General features: G+C 39.9%; 1 protein-coding gene across 5 annotated transcripts; it reads left to right on the forward strand.

Moving 5' to 3' along the window:
• Positions 1 to 4,468: 4,468 nt before the first annotated feature.
• LOC105995531 (glycine N-acyltransferase-like) lies at positions 4,469 to 14,793 on the forward strand. Of its 5 annotated transcripts, none has more exons than XM_013029276.1 (6): positions 4,469 to 4,864; positions 7,084 to 7,291; positions 8,676 to 8,783; positions 11,162 to 11,288; positions 13,176 to 13,347; positions 14,317 to 14,793. In XM_013029276.1, the coding sequence occupies exons 2-6, from the start codon at positions 7,214 to 7,216 to the stop codon at positions 14,717 to 14,719; spliced, it is 888 nt and encodes a 295-aa protein (XP_012884730.1). In that variant the 5' UTR covers positions 4,469 to 4,864; positions 7,084 to 7,213; the 3' UTR covers positions 14,720 to 14,793. The 5 variants fall into 5 exon arrangements, with proteins under 5 accessions (XP_012884730.1, XP_012884733.1, XP_012884731.1 ...); XM_013029279.1 differs by having other exon boundaries at positions 7,193 to 7,291; XM_013029277.1 differs by having other exon boundaries at positions 4,469 to 4,767.
• The last annotated feature ends 7,301 nt before the right edge of the window (positions 14,794 to 22,094 follow it).

Here is a 22,094-nt window from a genome sequence, read left to right on the forward strand (position 1 = left end):
GAGTGGGTGGCATTGTGCCCAAGTACTGGGCCCTAGGTCTCAGCTCCTGTCCTTTATGTCCAGAGTCTGTCTGTGGAAACACTTAGCTTCCCTGCATATAAGAAGACAGGCAGATCCAACAAAATTGAAAAACTCTGAACCTTCTTCTCCCCAAGCCGTGTGATTGGAATCAGTGGATCTGTGAACCCCTATGAAGCTGGCTCTGAACAATCAGACTGAATTAGGTGGGCTGTTTAATAATCATGCTAAATATTGCATATGTAAATAAATATTGCATACCACGTGATATTAGCTGGGCACGACCCCCGTGAGTTTTATTATTTTTAAAGTAAATCTTACCGAATGTCTCCCAAAGAGCGGCTTGGGAGTGCATACAGATTGATTACTGTAAAGCAAATGAACAGACCCATTATCTGACACTCTTGCCTGCTTGTTCTGTTTGTGCAAGAAGACCTGCTGAGATTTCATTCAGCATGGATCTTACATGCAGTACAGTTCTGGTCCAGTTCATCCCTGGATATGTTCATTCCACTGTTCACCCTACCGTGTCAGATCCTCTGATCACACACACCACCTTCCCTGCTGTCTACTGTTTTAAAATTATTTTAGATCCCACATATGTGAGCTGGTACAGTGTGTGTGTGTGTGTGTGTGTGTGTGTGTGTGTGTGTGTGGTTTATTTCACTTAGCACAACAGGTGTTGTGCCAAGGCTAGCAGGATCTTGTTCCTTTTAGGGTTGAATAATACCCCAATGCATATATATATACCAAGCCATAGTTTCTTCATCTATTTGTTTGGTTGTTCAGTAAGGTTAGAGGCACCTCCCCCCCCGCCATTTTCTCCTGCTTTTTCCCCTACAGAGACCCTGGTCTCCTAAAGTTGTCCAGTTCATTTCCAGCAGAGTGTCTAGTGAGTATCACTGTTGCATTGGTGCACCCTTTGTCCCACTGGCTCTGTGATTCCCGTTCCCTTCCCCCAATCAGAGAAACTTGTATTCAAGACAAAGGGCACAGAAATGAAAAGCAGTGACATCAGGGAATAAACCAAACAGAAAAAACGAAAGAAAAAAAGAAATAACTGCAAATAGTACAATAAAAAAACTTTGTTTCCATTTCTTGGAGTTCATTTCAATCAGCATCATTTTATATGGTCATAGGCATATACCTATACACTGCGCTATTGTTGGCCTCTCTTAAGAATATTCTAGACATATTCTAGTTATTATGCATGAGACCAGCAGCAATTATCTTGGTGAACTGATCATTTTACCTCTTCTGTGTAAAAGGACAAAAGGGAATTGAGTTATGTAGTAGTATTATTTTAAATTTCTCTATAATTCTCTAAGCAAATTTTTTACAATGAGTCCATCAATCTACGTTTGTACCAACAGCATACATGAGTTTCCTTTCACCACACTTTTGTAAACACTTGTTGTCTCTTCATTTGTGAGTCAAATGTTGGTTGTAATGAATATCTCAATGTGGTTTTGATTTGCATTTTCCTGATTTTAATGACATTGAACACTTTCAGTCATCCTGTTGGCCATATTTTGAGCCTTCCCCCTCCCCATTTTGCTATCTTTCTTTCTACATTTTAATTAATGTAAGTGTGCATGTGTGCCACCTGTATATTGATTTATACTCGATAGGTACCCAAGAATAGTATAATAGGGTCATAAGGAAGGTCTACTTTTTTTTTAAGCTTTTTGATGAACTTCATACTGATTTCCTAGCAGTTTCACTAGTTTGCTTTCCTACCAGCAGCATTTGAGGGTTCTGAATCCTCCCCAATAATAGTGTTCTTTGTTTTCTTGATACTAACTGCACTAACTAAAATGAGATGGAATCTTAGTGTAGTTTGGCTTCACATATCCTTTACGGCTCAGGATGTTGAATTTTGTGTTGTTTATCAGCCATTTGTATTTCTTCGGAGGACTGGTTAACTCATGTTGCTCACTTATTAACTGGATTATTTGTGCTTTTGGTGCATTTCTTTTTAGCTCTCTGTTTTTGATATTAATCTCTTATCCAGCAAATAGCACATCTCTACTCTGTGTCCTCACCTCATTCTGCTCATTGTTTCCTTTGATGGATGGAAGTTTTTTTTTTTTTAATTTGATGCATTCCTGCGTTCAGTTCCTGTTTTTAGGTCCTGAATGAGTAAAATCCTATTAATAGAACACCTGCCTAGGCTTAGATCTTCAAGAGTTTTCCTATAACAAATTTTAATTCAATATTCCTCAAAGTGCCCTTCACAAAAAGAAAAAAATGGACCCTAAAATTCAAGTAGAAGCACAGAAAGTGCTGAATAGCCTAAGTAATCTTAGAAAAAAAGATCAATATTTGTTTTCTCTCAATTCTAGATGTCCAATTATACTACAGAGCCATAGTTATAAAAGCAGCATGGTCCTGGCACAAAAACATATGACAAATGAAACAGAAGATCTAAACCTAAGGAATTCATGGAGAGGTGAGGTTGTTGGGAACATATTGTAAACATGTGGAAATTGAACAATGAAATCTTCCTCTGTATAATTGATGTAAGCTAACAAAAACTGAAGAAAGAAGCTCCCTACACTTTATAATTAAAAAAATTGAAGAATGAACATGCTCAGGGCTTAAGTACTTCTAACTTCACCACACTAACCTCAGTTTCTTTCTTTATAAAAGTGAGATGAACAGGTCTTCTCACCGAATTATTGCTAACTGAATTTTCCAAGTTAGCAGGAGAGAGGAACTAGCTTATTCTAAAAGGAAGAAGGATCTTCACTTAACATCCCTGGCCATAAAGGAAATGGAAATGAAAACAACACTGAGATCCATCTCACCGCAGTAAGAATGGCCACCATCAAGAATACAAAGAATGAGAAAACCATCTGGTTATAATGTGAAGATATAATGGTAGGTGAACAGATACAATAAGATATTCCATATATATTATGATTTCAGCTGTTTATGTATGTATATGTGCATGCATTTCAGTATGCACACAGCAATGTATACAAAATTGAATATTAATTTAGCTATCAGAAATATATTGCTTTATCAATTCATGAGCAAAACTGAATATATTGTTTCCTGACTTTTTTGTCAATCTAATTTAAAACTCCATCTCTTTCAAATAAATATTATTATAATTCAAAAAAAGAATAGAAAAAATAGATACTGGCATGGATATGGAGGAAAAGGAACCCTAATACACTGTTGATGGGAATGTAAGCTGGTGTGCTCACGATGGAAATCAGTTTGGAGATTCCTTAAAACAAACAAACATAGAAGACCTACTGTACGGTCCAGTGATACCCCTTTACACATTTATCCAAATATCAGATTAGGATGCAATAAAGTTACTTGCACAACCATGATCATTGTTATACTATTCACCATAAGCACTATATAGAAATATCCCAGATACCCTATAGTAGACAAATGGATCAAGAAAATGTGGTACAGATATACAACAGAGTTTTACTCATCCATGAAGAAGAATGGCATTTCACCATTTGCAAAAAAATAGATGGATCTGAAAAAAAAAAAAGATGTTAAGTGAAGTCACCCAGGCCCAGAGAGACAGAAGACATGTGTTTCTTCGATGTGGAAGTTAGATCTAATTCACAAACATGTAAGTAAGCATATAGAGGGCCACGGGCATATGTTCACAAATGTATTAAGTAAGTGTGATATGTGCAGGGGAGAATTTCAAGTGTGTAACTCCTTTGACCAGCCTAAAAAAATGGATACCAGGAAGCTGGATAAGGTCAAGGGGAATGGGGGGGGGGAGAAGTAGATAAATGAAGAAAAAAAAGAGGTGAGAATACAGTCATCCTATTAAATATATATGTGAAAATGGAGCTAGGAAAGTTGAGGGGAAAGGCTAGGTTGGAAGAGATGGGGGAGAATGATGGAAGGGTTGACACTGAGGAAGAGGCCTTGAGTTCACAAACTGCCGTGTTGAATCGTAACCCCCCTGTACAGCTACTACTTAAAGATAATAAAATAATTAGCCTGCGCCAGTGGCTCATGCCTATCAACCTAGCTACTCAGGAGCCTGAGATCTGAGGTTCAAAGCCAACCCAGGCAGAAAAGTCCCTATGAGACTCTTAATCTCCAACAAACCACTCAAAAACCAAAAGTGGTGCTGTGGCTCAAGGGATAGAGTGCTAGCCTTGAGCACAAAGAGGTTCAGGGACCTCAGTGCCCAGGCTAGGAGTTCAAGCCCCACAACCAACAAAAAAAGATAATACAATAATTAACAACAACAACAACAACAAAAGATCTTAACAGCATCAGTAGCTCCAAGCAAATACTTTCCTCTTTTGTCTATTCGTAAGAGAAAAGAGTCAGTAGGGGACCATGCAAATCAGACCTCATTCCAATCAAGAGTCTGTAGGGGACCATGCAAATCAGACCTCATTCCAGTCAACAAACCCTGCCACAGAGACACTTGAGAACAGGAAGGGGAGGGAGCAGACAGGGCCAGTTCAACCGGATCCTCTTTGCAGTGTCCAGATGCTGGTTTCAGACAGCTTTGGTTTGCACAGTGGGGACAAAGAACAGGGCAGTGTTTGGGAGAGAAATTCAAAGGGCCCGTGGCAGCGTCCTGGCTTTGTAGAGCCAGAGCCGACTCCTGCAATAGGAGCTTGACTCGCTGCCATTGGAGCGGATCTCCAGACATCCTTCCAGCTCCGTGCAAAGTCCGGATTGCAAGCCTCAGCTCAGAGACCCGGGAGGACGCACACCACGACTCCTCATTCTCCTCATTCTCCGGTGGCTGCTGAACTGATCTCACTGGAAGGGAATCTCTTTTCCTAGACGTGGGATCCCAGGGACGTCCTTGGAGACTGGTGTGGCTGCAGCTTTTCAGGTGATGTCGTAAAGCAGCAGACGTGTGGGTCATAGACAGGACTGAGGGTCAAATCGGATGACGCGAGAGACCCAGGCATTGGAATTGTTTTGTGTGTAGGATTCATGCTAAGTGAACAGATTTTGGCTGTTCTGACAAAAACAAGTAAGCAAACCCAAATATCCCCACGCAAACAAATACATGAAACCGGTATTGATTGGTTTCACTTTGGGAACTCACTTTTATGCTCATTTAAAATCATGTGGTATACTTGAAAGAAACATCCTAGCATTTTTTTTTTTTAAAGAATAAAAGTCATTGAGCCAGGAGCTGGTATAATCCCAGCTACTCTGGAGGCTAAGATCTGAGGATTGCTGTTTAAAGCCAGCGCGGGGCAGAAAAGTCTGAGACTTTTCTCTCCAATTGGCCACAAAAGGTCAGAAGTTGAGCTGTGGCTCAAGAGGTAGAGCGTTAGCCTTAAGTCCAAAGCACCCAGGCCCTGAGTTCAAGCCCCTGGACTGGCAAAGGACTCAACTCAGAATATTCACATTTAGTTATTTATCGTTAGGATGTGTGGGCACAGGGAAAAGAGCAAATATAATTTAAGAAATGTATGTCTGGGCCTGAACTAGTATATAAATGAGGAAGGATTGAGACTTTCTGGGAACAAGTGGGAAAATGGAGACACGGCTATGTAGAGATGCTGTAAATATTATAATTAATTTTTCTGGTTACATCAGATGGTATGCATTGTTTTATTTCTTTGCATGACTGGTGAGAAGATAGTTAAGCTCAAAGTCAGAGAAGAAGTAACAGAAAACAGACCTGATTAATTGTTCATTTACATCATACAAGCTCATTTTATGATATAACTTTTTAACCTGTAATTCCAGCCTCATCATATTTTTGCTTACCTATGTTCTCTTTTGAATTGTACTTAGACTCTATATGTTGCATTTTAGGTCCTGTATTTCCCAACTCTAATGCTTTATCAAATGTCCATACGTACTATGTACTATGCCTATGTGTTTGACATGAATGTGTTAAAGGTTGCATTGCTCTACTAGTGGTTATATTTTACATGATCTCTTCTTATTTCTAGATACTAGAATTTTGTTATACAAGAAGAAAGGAGCAAGGGTCAGCAAAGTTAAGGCTGGTAGAGTGACTTATTTCTATAATCCTTGCTATTCAGGAGGTAGAGGACAGGAAGATCATAGTTCAAAGCCAACACAGGCAACAAGTTGGTGAAACCCTCATTTCAAACAACCACCCAGCATTGTGCTTCATCCTGTCAGCCCAACTATGACAAGATCCCAGCTCTTAGGATCTTAGTCTAGGCCGGCCCAGGCATGAGTGCAAGGCCTATCCTCACCTAAAATAACTGAAAGCGTTGTTTGCCTATTCTCTACTAATTTCTACAATATGTATCACAGATCCAAAAATGAGGCTGAGAGATGATGTTGGGCTGAAAAATGAAGCCAGCCTTAGTGGCAGGACAAAAGCAGCAGCTTTCAATATGATTTAGTAATAATTTTAAGGAAGGGCCTTTATCTATGTTTAGAATATGTTCAAATGCCCTAACGTGAAGACATTGCATAAAATGGGCATGGTGGTGCATACCTGTAATCTGAGTAACCCAAAATGCAGAAGTAAGAGGATTCCAAGTTGAGGCCAGACTGGACAAAGTCATTGATAATCTATCTTGAAAATGTAGCTCAAGTGATAGAGTGCTTTTATCTAGATGGTACAAGGTTGGGGTTACTCCTCAGTACCGAAAGAGCAAAAACAAGGCTCATCTAAACAATACTCAGCATTTTAACCCAAGTGAGGAAAAGAAGAAGGAACAGGAGGAGGAGAGTAATCATAGTAATGGAACAAACAATGTCATCAGTGCTTTCTATATAGCTAAAGCTTCCCTGAGCACCTTGTATGTAGGCCCTTCATGTATTGCTCATGAAAATTCTATGAAGTCTGTGCTATTATCCCATTTACCTTTGATGACAACAAAGCACAGACAGGCTAAGCAGTGTTCCCAGGGTTACACAGCTTGTTCCTAAAGGAGCCAGGATAATCACCCACACCAACTAACATTCAGGAGACACGTGTTTTTAGACAGGTGAATCTGAAGTGAAAACTAACCAGCTGGAATTCCTTCAAGGGTAAGCATGGGCTGAGAGAAATGTAGAAAGAGATCTTTGTGCTTTCTGCTCCCTCTGGCCCATCTTGTCTTTTTTCAGAGTCGATGAGGATGTCCAGGAAGACCCAGTAAAGAAGGACTTGGCCCACTTTGGTCGCTGAATTCACTCCAGCTCTTCTCATTCCTGGATGTTCCTTGGTCATCTCTAGGCAAAGGCATTTTCTTCCACCATGTTGTTGTTGCAAGGTGCCCAGATGTTGCAGATGCTGGAGAAAGCTCTGGTGAAGAGCCTCCCTGAGTCCTTGAAGGTGACAACAACAACGAAATGCTGAGGGAACCCCAAGGAAACTTGCTGTGAAAAAGATTCACATTGATGTCAGGAACCATCCCATAGTTACTCCCCTTGAATTTGCAGAAATCTCTACTTAATATTTGGTATGAAGTCCTTGTCATTGATTAAAAAAAGACCACATAATGGATGCTGTTAGGCGCCAGTGGTTCACCCCCATAATCCTAGCTATGAGGAGGCTGAGATCTAGGGATCATGGTTCAAAGCCAGCCCAAGCAGGAAAGTCCATGAGACTCCTCTCTCCAATGAACTTCCAAAAAGTAGGAAGTGATACAGTGATTCAAGTGGCAGGGTGTTAGCCTTGAGCACCCAAAGCCCAGGGAGAGTGCCCAGACCCAGCGTTCAAGCCCCAGGAAAGGAAAAAGAAAAAGAGAAGGATGCGGAGTTATTTGATAAATATCCCACCAATAATGAGGTGTAGAGGAATGATATAATCACCTGCTTTTTTTTTTTTTGGTCTGGGTGATGACCAAAGAAATCCTTCCCTTGTTCTCTTTCAAGTCCTTAATAGCCTTGAACTTTGCCCAGAGATTTTCTTCAAAATCAATTGAGGGTACATATTATCATTTAATGTGTTTATTCCAATGGACCACTTGCCAGGTGAGAGGTTAACCATCATACTAGTGCCCTTGACTTTAGCTTGCTTTCTGTTTTTACTGCAATTGCCCAATTGCTCTGACCTTAATATGTATTGGGCTGCTGTGGGAAGCAGGCTGTCCATATGTTTCTTAACCTCATTGCAATTGTTTGGAAATCTTTAGGTTGAGTACAATAAATAACACAAATGCTTATATCATCAACTAGGCAAGAAACACTCTAAGTAGATTCAAATTCTTGCTCTTATTTTTCATCAACAATAAAAAAAGGGCATGCTCATACTGGTGAAATCTAGGTATAACTCTCTGGGTAGTATGTGTATTTAAAAGAAAACCATTTCTGGATTTGTATTATTCTATACCACATATTCTATAAAATAGGGAAAATAACATATGTCGGTAACTTGATTTTTTTTAAGTTAGTTGTATGCCTCCGGGTATGAATAGGAGAAAGTTTAGAAAGAAAAGGACTGGAAACAATATTAAATCCTACAATAAAGTAAGATTGATTTTATTGGAGTCTTTACTCCTTGCATTATGAGTCACATTTGATGGAGAAAGTGCCCATCAAATTCAGGTTGAAAAAGGAAAGTAGTACATGGAGATTGTTGGATTTAGATAATCAAGATAGCTCTTTTCTATCACAAAATGCAGCAATTTCATAGAAACATTTCTTCTCATTGAACAGCGCACTTTGACATTCCTTCTGCATAAACTTACCTTGTCCCCTTCCTTGGGGTCCGGCAGGTATATGGTACTGTCTTCCACATAAACCATGGAAACCCATTCAAGCTAAAGGCCCTTGTAGACAAATGGCCTGATTTTAATACAGTGGTCATCCGCCCTCAGGAGCAGGTAAGTGCCAATAGTGGAACACGTATGTTTCTGTGTTCATATGTGCTATGAGCCTACCACATGTCTGGTGAGATGGCAAAACCTGTGGACACAAACATGAATCACCATAGTGGCAAAAAGGTCCTGTCTTCCCTACATCCTAGAGGAAAAGACAGATGAATGCCAACTTGATGTAGGAAGGAATGGATCTATACAAGGTAGAGAACATTAGTCCAACGAAAAGAGGATTAAACGGTAGAAAGTTAGAGGTAGAGGTATCAGGATAATGTCCCAGGCTTTTCTTGGTAGAGATTCCATCCAAGCTTTGTCTCTCAGGTAAAGTTATTTTTGTGAGACCAGCAAGGGGGATGTGTACCTTCAAATGGGAGATCCTGGAACGAGCAAAGAGAACACAGGGCAGGGAGAGAGGCTGCAACAAAGGGCTGAGCTACAAGGCTGGAGAAAGACTTAAAATTGATGAAGCTATCCAGTTAATACAATTATTCACAGATAAAACGCCATGATCTTGTTTTTAAGGATTGAAAACAAACTGGTACACGTTAGTTGTACAAGGGCTAATTTCATTGTGACACGCATGCCTGTGTCCAGATCAAACCCACCCCTCTACCTTCTCTCTCCTTTCTAAAATGACTTCAACAGGTTTCATTGTTCTGTTTTCACATATGCCAAGAAAGTATTTCAAACACATTCACCCTCCTTCACCCTTTCCATTGGCCCTTCCTCTTCACACTGCCTCCGAAGACAGCTGATTTACCATTCATTTAGTTTTAATTTTAGTGTGTGTTAATGGCATTAAAGGGCTTTGGTACTCACTGGTATCTCACAGAAGCAGAGAGAATATGGTAGTTATCAGAGGTTGGAGCATTTGTAGAAGACTAGAATAATGTTAGGATACAAAATTACAGTTAGAGCCCTGGTGGCTTGTGTCTGTAATCTTAGCTACTCAGGAGACTGAGATGTGAAGATCATAGTTCTAAGCCAACCAGGGTAAGAGTCTGTGAGACTCATCTCCAATTAACCACCAGAAAACCAGAAATGGCACTGCTACTAGCCTTAAGCGAAAAACACAGGGAGAGCGCCCTATCCCTGAGTTCAAGCCCCACAACCAACAAGGAAAAAAATTACAGTTAATTAAGAGTCACAGGATTAAGACACACGCAGTATAGCGTGGTGACTCTAGTTAAGAGGTGTTTTGTTCTTGGAAAATATGGTGTGGATATAAAATATTCTCTTCAGAAAATTCATAACTGTGCAGAAAAGTATAAACTACTTAGAGCTAGACTTATATATTCCACAATGTACATGAACAGCTTTGAGTTGCATAATGACTTCTCAGTCAATGATGGGCCACATCCAGTGGTTCCATCAAAACATATTACCTAGTGACGTGGGATCCATTTGATTTTGTATAAACACAACATGTGATATTGTGTGATGTGGCAAATCACTTTACTCATTTCTCAAAACACATTCTCACTGTTAAAGAATGCAGCACTATATTTTAAAATGTGTAGATGATGAATACTTTCAATTTTGCCTATGACTTGAAAAAAGTCAATTACAAACTTTAAAAAGGTATAAAATAAAAACGAGTAGAACATAAAAATACAAATATGGTATTATAACTAATATGAATTCAAGACACTGAAAAATCACCACACTGAAGAACGGATTAAGTAAATTCACCTTCATGGTCAAACTTTCACTGAAATAAAATGATTTGATCTTTCATAAATGATCTTGACCAAGAAAATACACTGCTGACTTGGGATTATATTTTTGTGCAGCATTTCACAATGATCTTCAAAAAGAATTACATTTCTATCTTAGTGATGGCACTATTTGTTTCTACTTCTTTTGTCAGAATAATTTTATCTAGAATTTAATACGTTGAATGTATCCTTTGAATATTATGTTTCCTTTCCTCAAGTATAATTCACACAGTTTTCAAAGAAAGCTTTTCTAATTGGCTTTCATCTTTGGTTTTTATTATACATAGCCATAGATTTTAATTCAGTTATATGTATCAAATTTAATACCATCGTGAACATAGTTGATGTGTTCTGCAAGCATTTGAATTATAAACTTTTTTTACGTGCAACAGAAATTTTCCTCCATCAGCTACTTTTCTTCACATTGAGGATGATTAACATATAGCTGTGACTTTGATTTGCAATGCTTATGTAATATATGCATAGTACATAATCTTGTTGGATGCTCAGATCTCTCAGCTCATGATTTATGACTCCAAAAGAATTCTACTCCACCAATGGAGGTCCCAGTATTTTTGTTACATGATGTACAATGTCCAACCATAAAGCAATACAATTAGAAATTAAAAGGAAGGCATTTTATACTCCCTTTCCAAATGATTGCAGGCGATGACAGATGACCATGATCACTACACCAATACTTACCAGATCTACTCCAAGCACCCTCAAAACTGTCAGGAATTCCTGGACTCTCCAGACGTCATCAATTGGAGGCAGCACTTTCAGATTCAAAGTAAGTAGGGGGAACAAGATGCATACTGGCTCACTTGATGTAGCCTGGTGGCCTCTCTGCTAAGCTCTGGATCCATAACTCGAAGTCCATGTTCAGTTTCAGCTTCATTTCTATCTACAAAGTACGTGTGTGTGTGTGTGTGTGTGTGTGTGTGTGTGTGTGTGTGCCCGTAGGATCTTCAAATACTGCACAGAATGGGCTTCATACAGAGGCACAAAAATTCCCATTGCCAAGAGTTGTTTTTTTTCTTTCTTTTTTTGGTCAGTCATGGGGCTTGAACTCTGGGCCTGGGCGCTGTCCCTGCGCTCTTCAGCTCAAGGCTAGCGCTCTACCGCTTGAGCGACAGCGCTACTTCCAGTTTTCGAGTGGTTTATTGGAGATAAGAGTCTCATGGACTTTCCTGCCTGGACTGGCTTTGAACCATGATCCTCAGATCTCAGCCTCCTGAGTAGCTAGGATTACAGGTGTGAGCCACCAGCGCCTGGCCCCATTGCCAAGAGTTTATGGCCTGCTTTTCAACTTTATCCAGAATCCATAGGATGATTGAGTACTAGAAGAGGTGATTCTCCACTGTCCTCCCATTCCGGAGTAAGAATGACAGCTCATTGTGTCCCAGATCACCTCCCAGATCATACTCATTGTCAAGATTACAAGCATGCTCTCTAAGACACCATCTCCATGTACGACTTTATCGAGGTGACCTGTGTAAAAATCAAGGGTCATAATGTCGCTAGCACAATGCCTAAAAAGCAAAGTCAAGTGGCAAATTAAATGATGTGAGGAGGAAGAGTTTAGTGTCTACTAATTGGGAGGTTCCAGTTAGTAACTCTTGCATAGCACACATCATCATTAACTGTATCAATCTATTGGACTCCATAGACAGTTTCTCGGCTGGTAACTCAGGATATACGTAGACAGTTGATAGACTCAACCCTGATTGCTTTGAGGTGGCCTCAGTCACACATCTGAATGGTGGTCCAGACTGTCAGTCAAGGCTAGTTGTTGGCAGTGATGAAAACATGATGATGACCTGTGTCTCCAGCATGCTAGCTTAGGCCCATGTTTGTAATGCAGGTCTCAAGATCACCAAAGGGAAAAATGGGGAAAGTTCCAAGGGACAACACTTTTAAGGCTCTCCCTGCATTGCAATTACTCTTGGCACTGGTGAATGCAAGTCACACAGCCCAGGTCAGATGCAATGCAAAGATGTAACCAGGGAGTGGCTATAAGGAATATGGCTACATTGTGACTCATTACTGCAACAATCTATCACACAGAGAATTGGGCTCAGTAGATACTTGCTACTATTTTTTTATAACACATCATCTTTGATGTTCAAAATGACACAATTGTGTAGTCCAGAAAACTCAGTGCTAGCCTTTGAATGGCTACTAAAAACATGACTCTGAATGATGTGTTTTTGATGTAATTTTCTTGCTTGTTTTGGTTTTTGGTTAGTCATGGGGCTGGAACTCTGGGCCTGGGCACTGTCCCTGAGCTCTTCAGCTCAAGATGAGCAGTTTACCATTTGAGCCCTAGCACCCTTCTGGTTTTTTGATGGTTAATTGGAGATAAGAGTCTCACAGACTTTCCTGCCTGGGCTGGTATTAAACTGTGATCCTCAGATCTCAGCCTCACGAGTAGCTAGTACTATAGGCTTGAGCCACTGGTGCCCAGCTGATGTGTGTGTGTGTGTGTGTGTGTGTGTGTGTGTGTGTGTTTAAATTTATGCATGACAGGAAAATTATATAAACCCCAACTATGTGATGATAAGGTTTCCTCACTTAAATCTAATGACACCTTCTCCTCCATTGGAAAGCTCCTCCCTGGAACCCTTATGTGTCTCCTTATGAACTCATAACGCGTTGCCTTTATAAATCCATCTAGGTACGCAGTCCAGCCTGGATGAAGTGATACAAAACTTTGCAACCATTAAATCTTTCAAAGTCACCTATTCAAATAACCTTCTATATATGACGTCGGAGACAGTCAACAAACTGATTCCTTCACTGATGGACACAAAGAATTTACCACCCACTGGTGGCAAGCCAAAGGCCATGTGAGTGTGATGAAATCCATTCAGTACTACTCACCCCTCCTCACTGAACTCCCACTACCGAATTTCAATCTGGCTTTTTAACAAGAATATAAAACAATTGGAATTAATTATACACACACACACACACACACACACACACACACACACACACAATATACACATACAGAGAAAGAGAGAGAGAGAAAAAGAGAGAGAGAGAAACACCATTCCCGGGGCTTGAACTCTGGGCCTTGGTTCTGTTCCTGCGTCTCTTTGTACTCAAGGCTAGTATGCTCTACCACTTGAGCCACAGTGCCACTTCTAGCTTTTCCTGCATAGTTTATTGGAGATACGAGTCTTGTGGACTTCCCTGCCCAGGAAGGCTCTGAACCATCATCATCAGATCTCAGCTTCCTGAGTAGTTAGGATTACAGGCATGAGCCACCGGTGCCCAGCTTAGAATAATCTTTTTGAAAAGTATAACTCAGAGCCAGAGCTCTGATAGTTCCCACCTACAACCTTAGCTAGTCAGAAGGCTGAGATCTGAGGATTGCCTTTTGAAGCCAGCCTGGGCATAAAAGTCTATGAAACTCTTAATTCCAGTTAACCAAGAAAAGGCCAAAATAGCTCAAGGGGTGGTGCACCAGCCTTGAGAGGAAAAAGCCAGATGAGAGTGTGAGGTTTTGAGTTCAAGCTTCAGGACTGGCATTTTTTTTTAAAGGATAAAATTCAGACCATGCTCCTGTCTACTTAAAAGCCTTCACCACCTTCCTTCTCATCAGAAACAAACCACTCTGTCTTGACATCAGCCATATTTATTCCTGTTCACTTACTTCACCCACAACTTTACGTTCCTTTATCATCATCTGCTCCTCCATACTCCAGGACTGAACATTTGCTGGGTACCCTATTCTTCTCATTCAAGCTAATAGAGGTAAGAGAAAATACACACCCTTCCGCTCCTATATTTTGCTTTCTTTCTTTCCATAGCAATCAAGACATGTTTAAACTCTCCTCCTTGGATGAGACTCATGCTGCCATGGTGGATAAATTTTGGTCTTATGGCGGCAATGAGAAGAGCCAGAAGTTCATCGCGCGATGTTTACGGAGCTTCCCAAGCTCCTGTGTCTTGGGACCTGAGGGAACCCCTGTATCCTGGACATTAATGGACCAGACTGGAGAGATACGAATGGGAGGCACTCTGACTGAGTATCGGGCCCAGGGTCTGGTCTCCTATGCTGTCTATTCACAGGTGCAGACTATGAACAAACTCGGCTTCCCCAGTTATTCTCACACAGACAGGAAAAACAAAGCTATGCAAAAAATGAGCGATGCTCTACACCATATCCTCATGCCCTGTCACTGGAACCAGTGGGTGTGTTCTCCTCTGTGACACTGTCTTTAGACACAAGGCATTATGCCTGGGCGTGTCACTGGAGGAGTGAAATAAATGGAATCGTTAGCAAAGGAGTGGATGCTGTTTGGGATCGGGTTTAGCCGTGTAAATGGAACTTCATGATCCCTGCGTTTAGATGGCTGCTGGATTTCCCTTAGCAGCAATGGTTAAGATGGTACCTAAACACTTGAATCTGGCCTAGATCCTGTCCTTCTAGGATCTCTACGACATTCCTTCATCGACTACAAAATGTGCCTAATTGCTTCCCTGGAGCACCTAGCCCAAGGGTAGGGAAACTTCTTCTAATTTTGCTAGGGATAAAGAGCTAATAGTATCTGTCCATTTTGGCTTCTTTAGAGATCAGCAGGTGTTCTGCCCTCATTTAAGAGGAGCTTCTGTTCGATCTGCTGCTTTGTCACCATGCTAAAAACATAAATTACTGGGGATATTAGATGAAACAGAATTTACATGACATAGCAAGGACAGTTAACTAGGAAAAGAAAAGACAAATGGACTATACTAGTTTTTTTCCTAGCTCCCACACCAGGGAAACGGATCTTGTATGTTGCTTCGAGGCCGCATCTCCTAATCCCTTGAAGCTTTGCAGCAGTCAGGTTTGGGGCTTGATCATACCAGCACATGCTGAGCAGTGTAGATTGGGAGAACGCAGGGTGGGCATGTGGGGATGTGTAGATTGGGAGAACGCAGGGTGGGCATGTGGGGATGTGTAGATGATTGGGAGAACGCAGGGTGGGCATGTGGGGATGTGTAGATTGGGAGAACGCAGGGTGGGCATGTGGGGATGTGTAGATTGGGAGAACGCAGGGTGGGCATGTGGGGAGTAGCAAGTGAGAGCACCCAGACCCAGAGAGAGGACAGTTCGGAGGGGCAGAGTACAGGGTAGAAGGCCTCATGGCCTCTGCCATATGCTTCAGAAGGCTCAGGCTTCGTAAAGTTCAGATGCTTGTGTCGTGAAGCCGTTCGTTGGCGGTGAGAGCAACAGGAGAGATATTTTAGGGTGGAACAGGTCTGCTAGGACCGCCTTCTGTCCCAACACTGCCAGAGAAACAGCACTCCTCATCAACATGGGGAAGTCTGGATTGTTCTGGAATGAAGGAAGGTTGAGACCTGTATTTAAAACATGTCCCATTATGTTTGACCCAAAAACTGCAATGAAGCTACAGAATTAGAAAGAAAATTCCAGCTAATTCTCATCAACTCCCAAAATAATGGCTGAGGTTTAGTTCCCTAGGCATTAAAGAACTAGAAATTTGGTGTGGAGCAGTATATACATACATATATACATACATATATAAACACACTTATGTATGTATATATACATACATTCTGTCTTGGGTTTGAACTGAGGGCCTGTACTTGTCCCTGAACTGTTTTACTCAAGGTTAGCACTCTACCACTTGAACCACAGACCCACTTTCAGTTTTTTTGGTAGTTAATTGGAGGTAAGAGTCTCATAGACTTTCCTGCCCTGGCTGGGTTCAAACTGTGATCCTCAGATCTCAGCCTCCTGAGTAGCTAGCACTACAAGCATGAGCCATAGGTATGTCCAGGTTCAAAATATTTTTTAACGATGAAACCACTCCTGATTTAGAAAGGGGGGAGTTTTATTTAAAAGATTATGGAAGGCTTGGAAGGTGGCTCAGTGGTAGAGTGCTTGCCTTGCATACATGAGGCCCTAGGTTTGATTTTTCAGCACCACGTAAGCAGAAAAAGCCTGAAGTGGTGTTGTGGCTCAAGTGGTAGAGCGCTCGCCTTGAGCTGAAGAGCTCAGGGACAGTGCCCAGGCCTAGAATTCAGGTCCCACAACCAGCAAAAAAAAAAAAAAAAGAAAAAGAAAAATGAAAAATTATGGAAAGATGGAAGAAGGAACTCTTGCATAGGGAATGGACAGGCTATTTCAGTAAAGAGAGTTTTCAGACCATAATATCAAATGACACCTGAGAAGTGGAGAGGAAAAGTAAAAGTAGGGAAGTATCTACCTTTCCTTCTTTATGATAAAGAGGAGTTCTCTATATTCCAGCTCTGATTCAGGTTGAGTGTGTGTTAAAGTTCAACTGAATTTGAATTTGGTAAGAGAATCTTTGCCCTGGTAACCAGTGAAGTTGAACAGGTTAGCTAACCAGTGAAACTGAACAGTTTAGTTAACCATTCATGAAGGGCAGGATGGTACTATGTCCTCCAACAAAGAACATTTTTCTGTGCATTCCAGCGGAGGTTAACAAGGTATTTCATTCTGATTCGTCTCATGCTAAAACATGACAAGATAATTGACCAACAATTGTTACATGCCAATTTTCTTTACACTTATCATTGGGGGTTAACTGTTGAATTCATGCTTTATGAGACAAAGAAGATTCATGTTTGGCCACACAAAAATTCATATCTTTGTGAATTCATGATAAAAACAGCTTCATGGCCAATAGACACATGAAGAAATGCTCAACTTCTCTAGCCACAAAAGAAATGCGAATCAAAACAACATTGAGATTCTACCTCACCCCAGTTAGAATGGCTATAAACAAGAAATCTAATAACAACAGATGCTGGAGGGAATGTGGCCAAAAGGGAATCTTACTGCATTGTAGGTGGAAGTGTAAACTTGTTCAACCACTTTAGAAAGCAGTATGGAAGTTCCTCAAAAGACTCCACATAGAGCTCCCCTATGACCCAGCAATCCAACTTTTGGGCATTTACCCAAATGTTTACAAACAAGACCACACTAAAGCTACCAGCACAACTATGTTTATCACAGCATTATTCACCATAGCTAAGATATGGAACCAACCCAGATGCCCTTCAGTAAATGAATGGATCAAGAAAATGTGGTACACACACACGCGCGCGCGCACACACACACACACACACACACATACACAATGGAAGTCCATGTCTCTATCAGAAAGAATGACACTGCCCCATTTGTTAGGAAATAGAAACACTTGGAAAAAATTATATTAAGTGAAGTAAGCTAGGCCCAAAGAAACATAGGTACCATGGTTTCCCTTATTTGCAATAACTAGTATATATCTAGGACAAGCAAAAAAGTTCAAAAGCTATGTACATATGACAATATAAGATGATGTTAAGTGAAATGAACCCCAAGATTGGAACACAAGAGGTTTTGTCTTTCTTTCTGTTGTTTTAAAATGTACTTATAATGTACTATGTGGTTTTTGTGGTTTCTTTTGTATGTTCTTCCCCCATGGTATAACCCCTGTGTTCACTGTAGTTGATTCTGGTGCCCTGCATCTTGTATATATATATTTTTTTCTAATTTGGGGAGGGGAAGGAAAATAACAAAATGCTGAAATAAGGATACAGGTTGACCCATTGTAATAATGAGATGTATAAGACATTATGTTGAAAATGGGAGGGAGGAGTTGGGTCAGTGGGGAGGGAAAGGATGGTAGGGGAAAAACAAAGGAGGGGTAACAATGCTCAATAGGAGATGTACTCATTACCTTACTCATGTAACTGTAACCCCTCTGGTGCAGTATCTTTACAATAAAAAAAGGTATTTTTTAAAAAGAAGAAAAAATCCAGCTTCATTCACAATCACATAAAATTAGAAAGAACCCAAGAGTCCTTCAATAGGGCAGAGATACATGAACTCATGCACTGAAATAACTATTATGCACCAAATGGGTTTGTCACAAAAAGATACCATTCTCAATATATACTAAGTACCAAGACACTTATATTACTGAAATCCAAAACTGAAATAAAAATTCTAAGGTGACTTTTAAAATGCAGGTGGTACTTTGAATTGTGAGTGTATTCTGTATTAAAAAAAATCAGCTCTTCAGTACTAGAATGGCTATCTGTTCAGTTGAGACTAGTAAGATTATTATTTTTCATGGTAATTCTAGTTAGCAGTGCACCTTTAGGTAGGTTTGATAGAAATTCATGGAGTTGGTTGAACAATACTTTTGTCAAATCTTTTCAATAACATCTTAGTTCGCTTGTTATAAAATCTTATTGAGTAACCCGATCGTATAACCCATTCAAGTTCAGCCATTCTAGCACTCTGCCAATGAATAACATGTATTTTCTTTGCAGTAGTACTACCAATCAAATCTCAGAAGCCGAACACTAGAAGTCTTTTGTCATTGTCCATAAAACAATAGAAGATCCCACAGCTGTAACCTAGAGAAAAGGGCTTCTAAAGATATGTCATACGGAACTTACCCTAACAGTATTTTTTCCCAGTCACTTATAATAAAATAACATTGGACTTGCAAACTGAATTGAAACACAATACACATATTTAACAAAAGAACAAAAATGTCCTTGTATATATACATATTCCCATGATCCAGTAATAATTTTTCATGGAAAAAATGGAAGTTTTTTCTTAAAGTTTTACCTGAAAACTTATAGCATCAGGAAATTTAGCCCCACTCCCTTGTCTCTTATGATATAGAAAAGTAAAGTTCCTCAGTGGCCAGGTTAATACTGTGGGGATTCTATTTAGGTAATTCCAGGGGAACATCCCTGATTCTTCAGAAGGCTATGTGTCTTTTAAGAGCATTTGAAAGGATCAAGGACAGCTGAAGGCTAGTCTGCCTGGCTGTCTGGGTGTGTCAGCTCTCTCTGAGGGACTCCTGTTGGCCATCTATCTTTGTCTATCCCATTGGATAACATAAAACACAGCTCTTCCATCTGAATAGTCACATCCAACACATTTATAGTTTTTGACTTTCACAGTTTTAGAATAATGGATTGGTCTTGTGTGTGGTATTTTGTCCCGACCCGCAGGACGTCAACGAGGGCAGTGAACCTAAGCTAGAAGGAATGAAGGGACAAGAGACACGAAGAATGACAGCAAGACAAGGATTCTGATCAAGCTGCCAATTTTTATTTTTCACACAAGGGTATTTATATGCTTTGAATAAGGAAGCTTTTTCATTGGCCATAGCAGCTGCAGGATGTTTACTTAGGGCAGGGGAAAGGGTGGTCGTTAGCAGTTGCAGGATGTTTACTTAGGGCAGGATGAGGGTGGGATTCTGTAAACTCAGCCTCAAGATGTTCCAGTGAGATAGTCAAGCCTATTATGTTGAGAGACTCAACTTTTGGCTCCCAACAGTATTTTCCCTCCCTTATCTCACCTGTGGGAATCTATGATAAGGCAACCACATCCAAACGTTCATGGTTTCACACCAAAAGTATCTGAAACCATCACCATCTAAAGAGGAGTAAAAGTCAACCTAGTCACCGACAGACCCAGGGGCTTTCTCCAGGTGATGGCTGAGACTCTTGTAGGTTAGTGTGTGAAGGAGTGAGAGGCAGGTGTCCCAGATAGAGGGACTGCCATGACTTCCACCTGTTGCCCAGAATCAGCTTTTTATGTCACAGAGGCTCTGTTGAAACTGGGAACTGTGCCCACCTCCCGTAGGAGTTCTGCCTTCTGTGCTGGAGGGGATGTTTCTGTGTTCTTTGTCTGAGGTGAATCCACAAGATGGTTTGAGCTACAGGAGGTAAATTTTAGGGCAGAATTAAGAAAATGATTTTTTTAACTGTCGTTAAGTAGTTGTCCAAAGGACTTGCCATTTAACAAAGTTTACAAATACGATACATCTTTATCAACGCCATCCCTTTCAACATTCTCACCAATCCTTTCCCTGTTCACCCTTCCCTCACTCTTCTTAATTTTGTTTTTTTATTTTTTAATATAAGTTTATTGTTATTATTAAGGTGTTTTATAGAAGGATGACCATATCCTAAGTCAGGTAATGAGGACATTTCTTTTTGGACAATGTCACCCCTTCCTTCACTGTCTCCCAGTTTCTCCCTGCTCACTAATTGCATAGTTAGAAAGTGATTTTGGGGGGGGAAGATCAAAGGCGTAAATGTTTTAGGCTGGTGGGTCAAACCAGCCATGTGAAAAGTCAGTATAGACAATATATAAATAGATGATGTGATTATTTAAAAAAAAGCTTTATTTACAGAAACATATTGTACTTGGGTTACAACAGTTGTAGAGACAAAGCTAAATCTAGAAGGAAAAAAAAACTTTCCAGAACATTGTGTTTGGCCACTCTATGTGATCACAATTGGGTTCTTATTCTTCTACCCACCATGAGATTACTAAATAATATGTAAAACCCCAAAAAAGAATTGAAATATTCAAAGTCCTGACAGGCACAATTCCTTCTTGGTATTAAAAAAATATCAAGAATGGTGACAGAAAGTATTTTTCCGTTAACTCATCCACTGCAGAGAGGAAAGTGCATTCTTTGGCTGAGGGTGGAGGAGTGAGTGTGAGCAATTTAATGCATGACAGCCCTCTGAGATGAAACCCTGTCTCCCCCTATAAGTAGAGGACGCTATGCTATCAAGCAGGGCACACTCGCCGACTCTCAGCTGTAGTGTCCTGGGCTAGTAAGAGAGTGGCATGAGCCTCGAATGGTGGTGCACACCTGTATGCCTGTACTCAGACAACTGAGGCAGGTGGATGACCAGCTCCTGGTCAACCCGTGCCATTGTGCCATTTAAACTAGGTGCACGGAAATAAGGGAAAGAATGCATGGTAGAAATGGGGTGGAAACCTTCTATGTAGTAATCATTTTGCTCTCTCTCTCTCTCTCTGAGGTATTATATTTATTATATAGTATTATATATTATCATTAATACACAGTTATATAACAATGTTATGTTGATATTTTAAATTAAATCAAATATTATAATATAGACTAACTATATGTAATATATTTATGATATATAATACATAATTATATTATAATAATTTTATATAAATTTATAAATATATAATAAATTTATAACATGTTTATAACATAACATGTTGTTACATAATATTAATAATATATTAATTATTGTGTTATAATAATTAGTTTATATAATATTATTTATCATTATATTATATAATGTTAATTGTGCTGTTATATATTTTAATATTATATTATAAACTATATTACATTATATATTATATTATTATTACATAATATATCATATTATATTAACTACATTATATCATATATAGGTTTATATAGAAAAATTTTATGATATGTTATATATTTACATATTATATAGAGATTTACAGAAATGAATTTTACTCAGTGCCTCTGGTTTCCATCTTGCTCCTACAACAGGTAACTAGGAAGGAAGGAAGGAAAGAAGGAAGGAAGGAAGGGAGGAAGGAAGGGTAATAGGTAGATGAGTAGGTGTATGGATGGATGGGTAGATGTTTAAATGGATGGGTGAATAAATAGGAAGGAGGGAAGGAAGGAAAAAAAGAAGGAAGGGAGGGAGGAAGGAAGGAAGGAAGGAAGGAAGGAAGGAAGGAGGAAGGAAGGAAGGAAGGAAGGAAGGAAGGAAGGAAGGAAGGAAGGAA

This window comes from Dipodomys ordii, unplaced genomic scaffold (genome assembly GCF_000151885.1).
Source record: "Dipodomys ordii isolate 6190 unplaced genomic scaffold, Dord_2.0 Scaffold117, whole genome shotgun sequence".
In the NCBI taxonomy this organism is placed as follows: Eukaryota; Metazoa; Chordata; class Mammalia; order Rodentia; family Heteromyidae; genus Dipodomys; species Dipodomys ordii.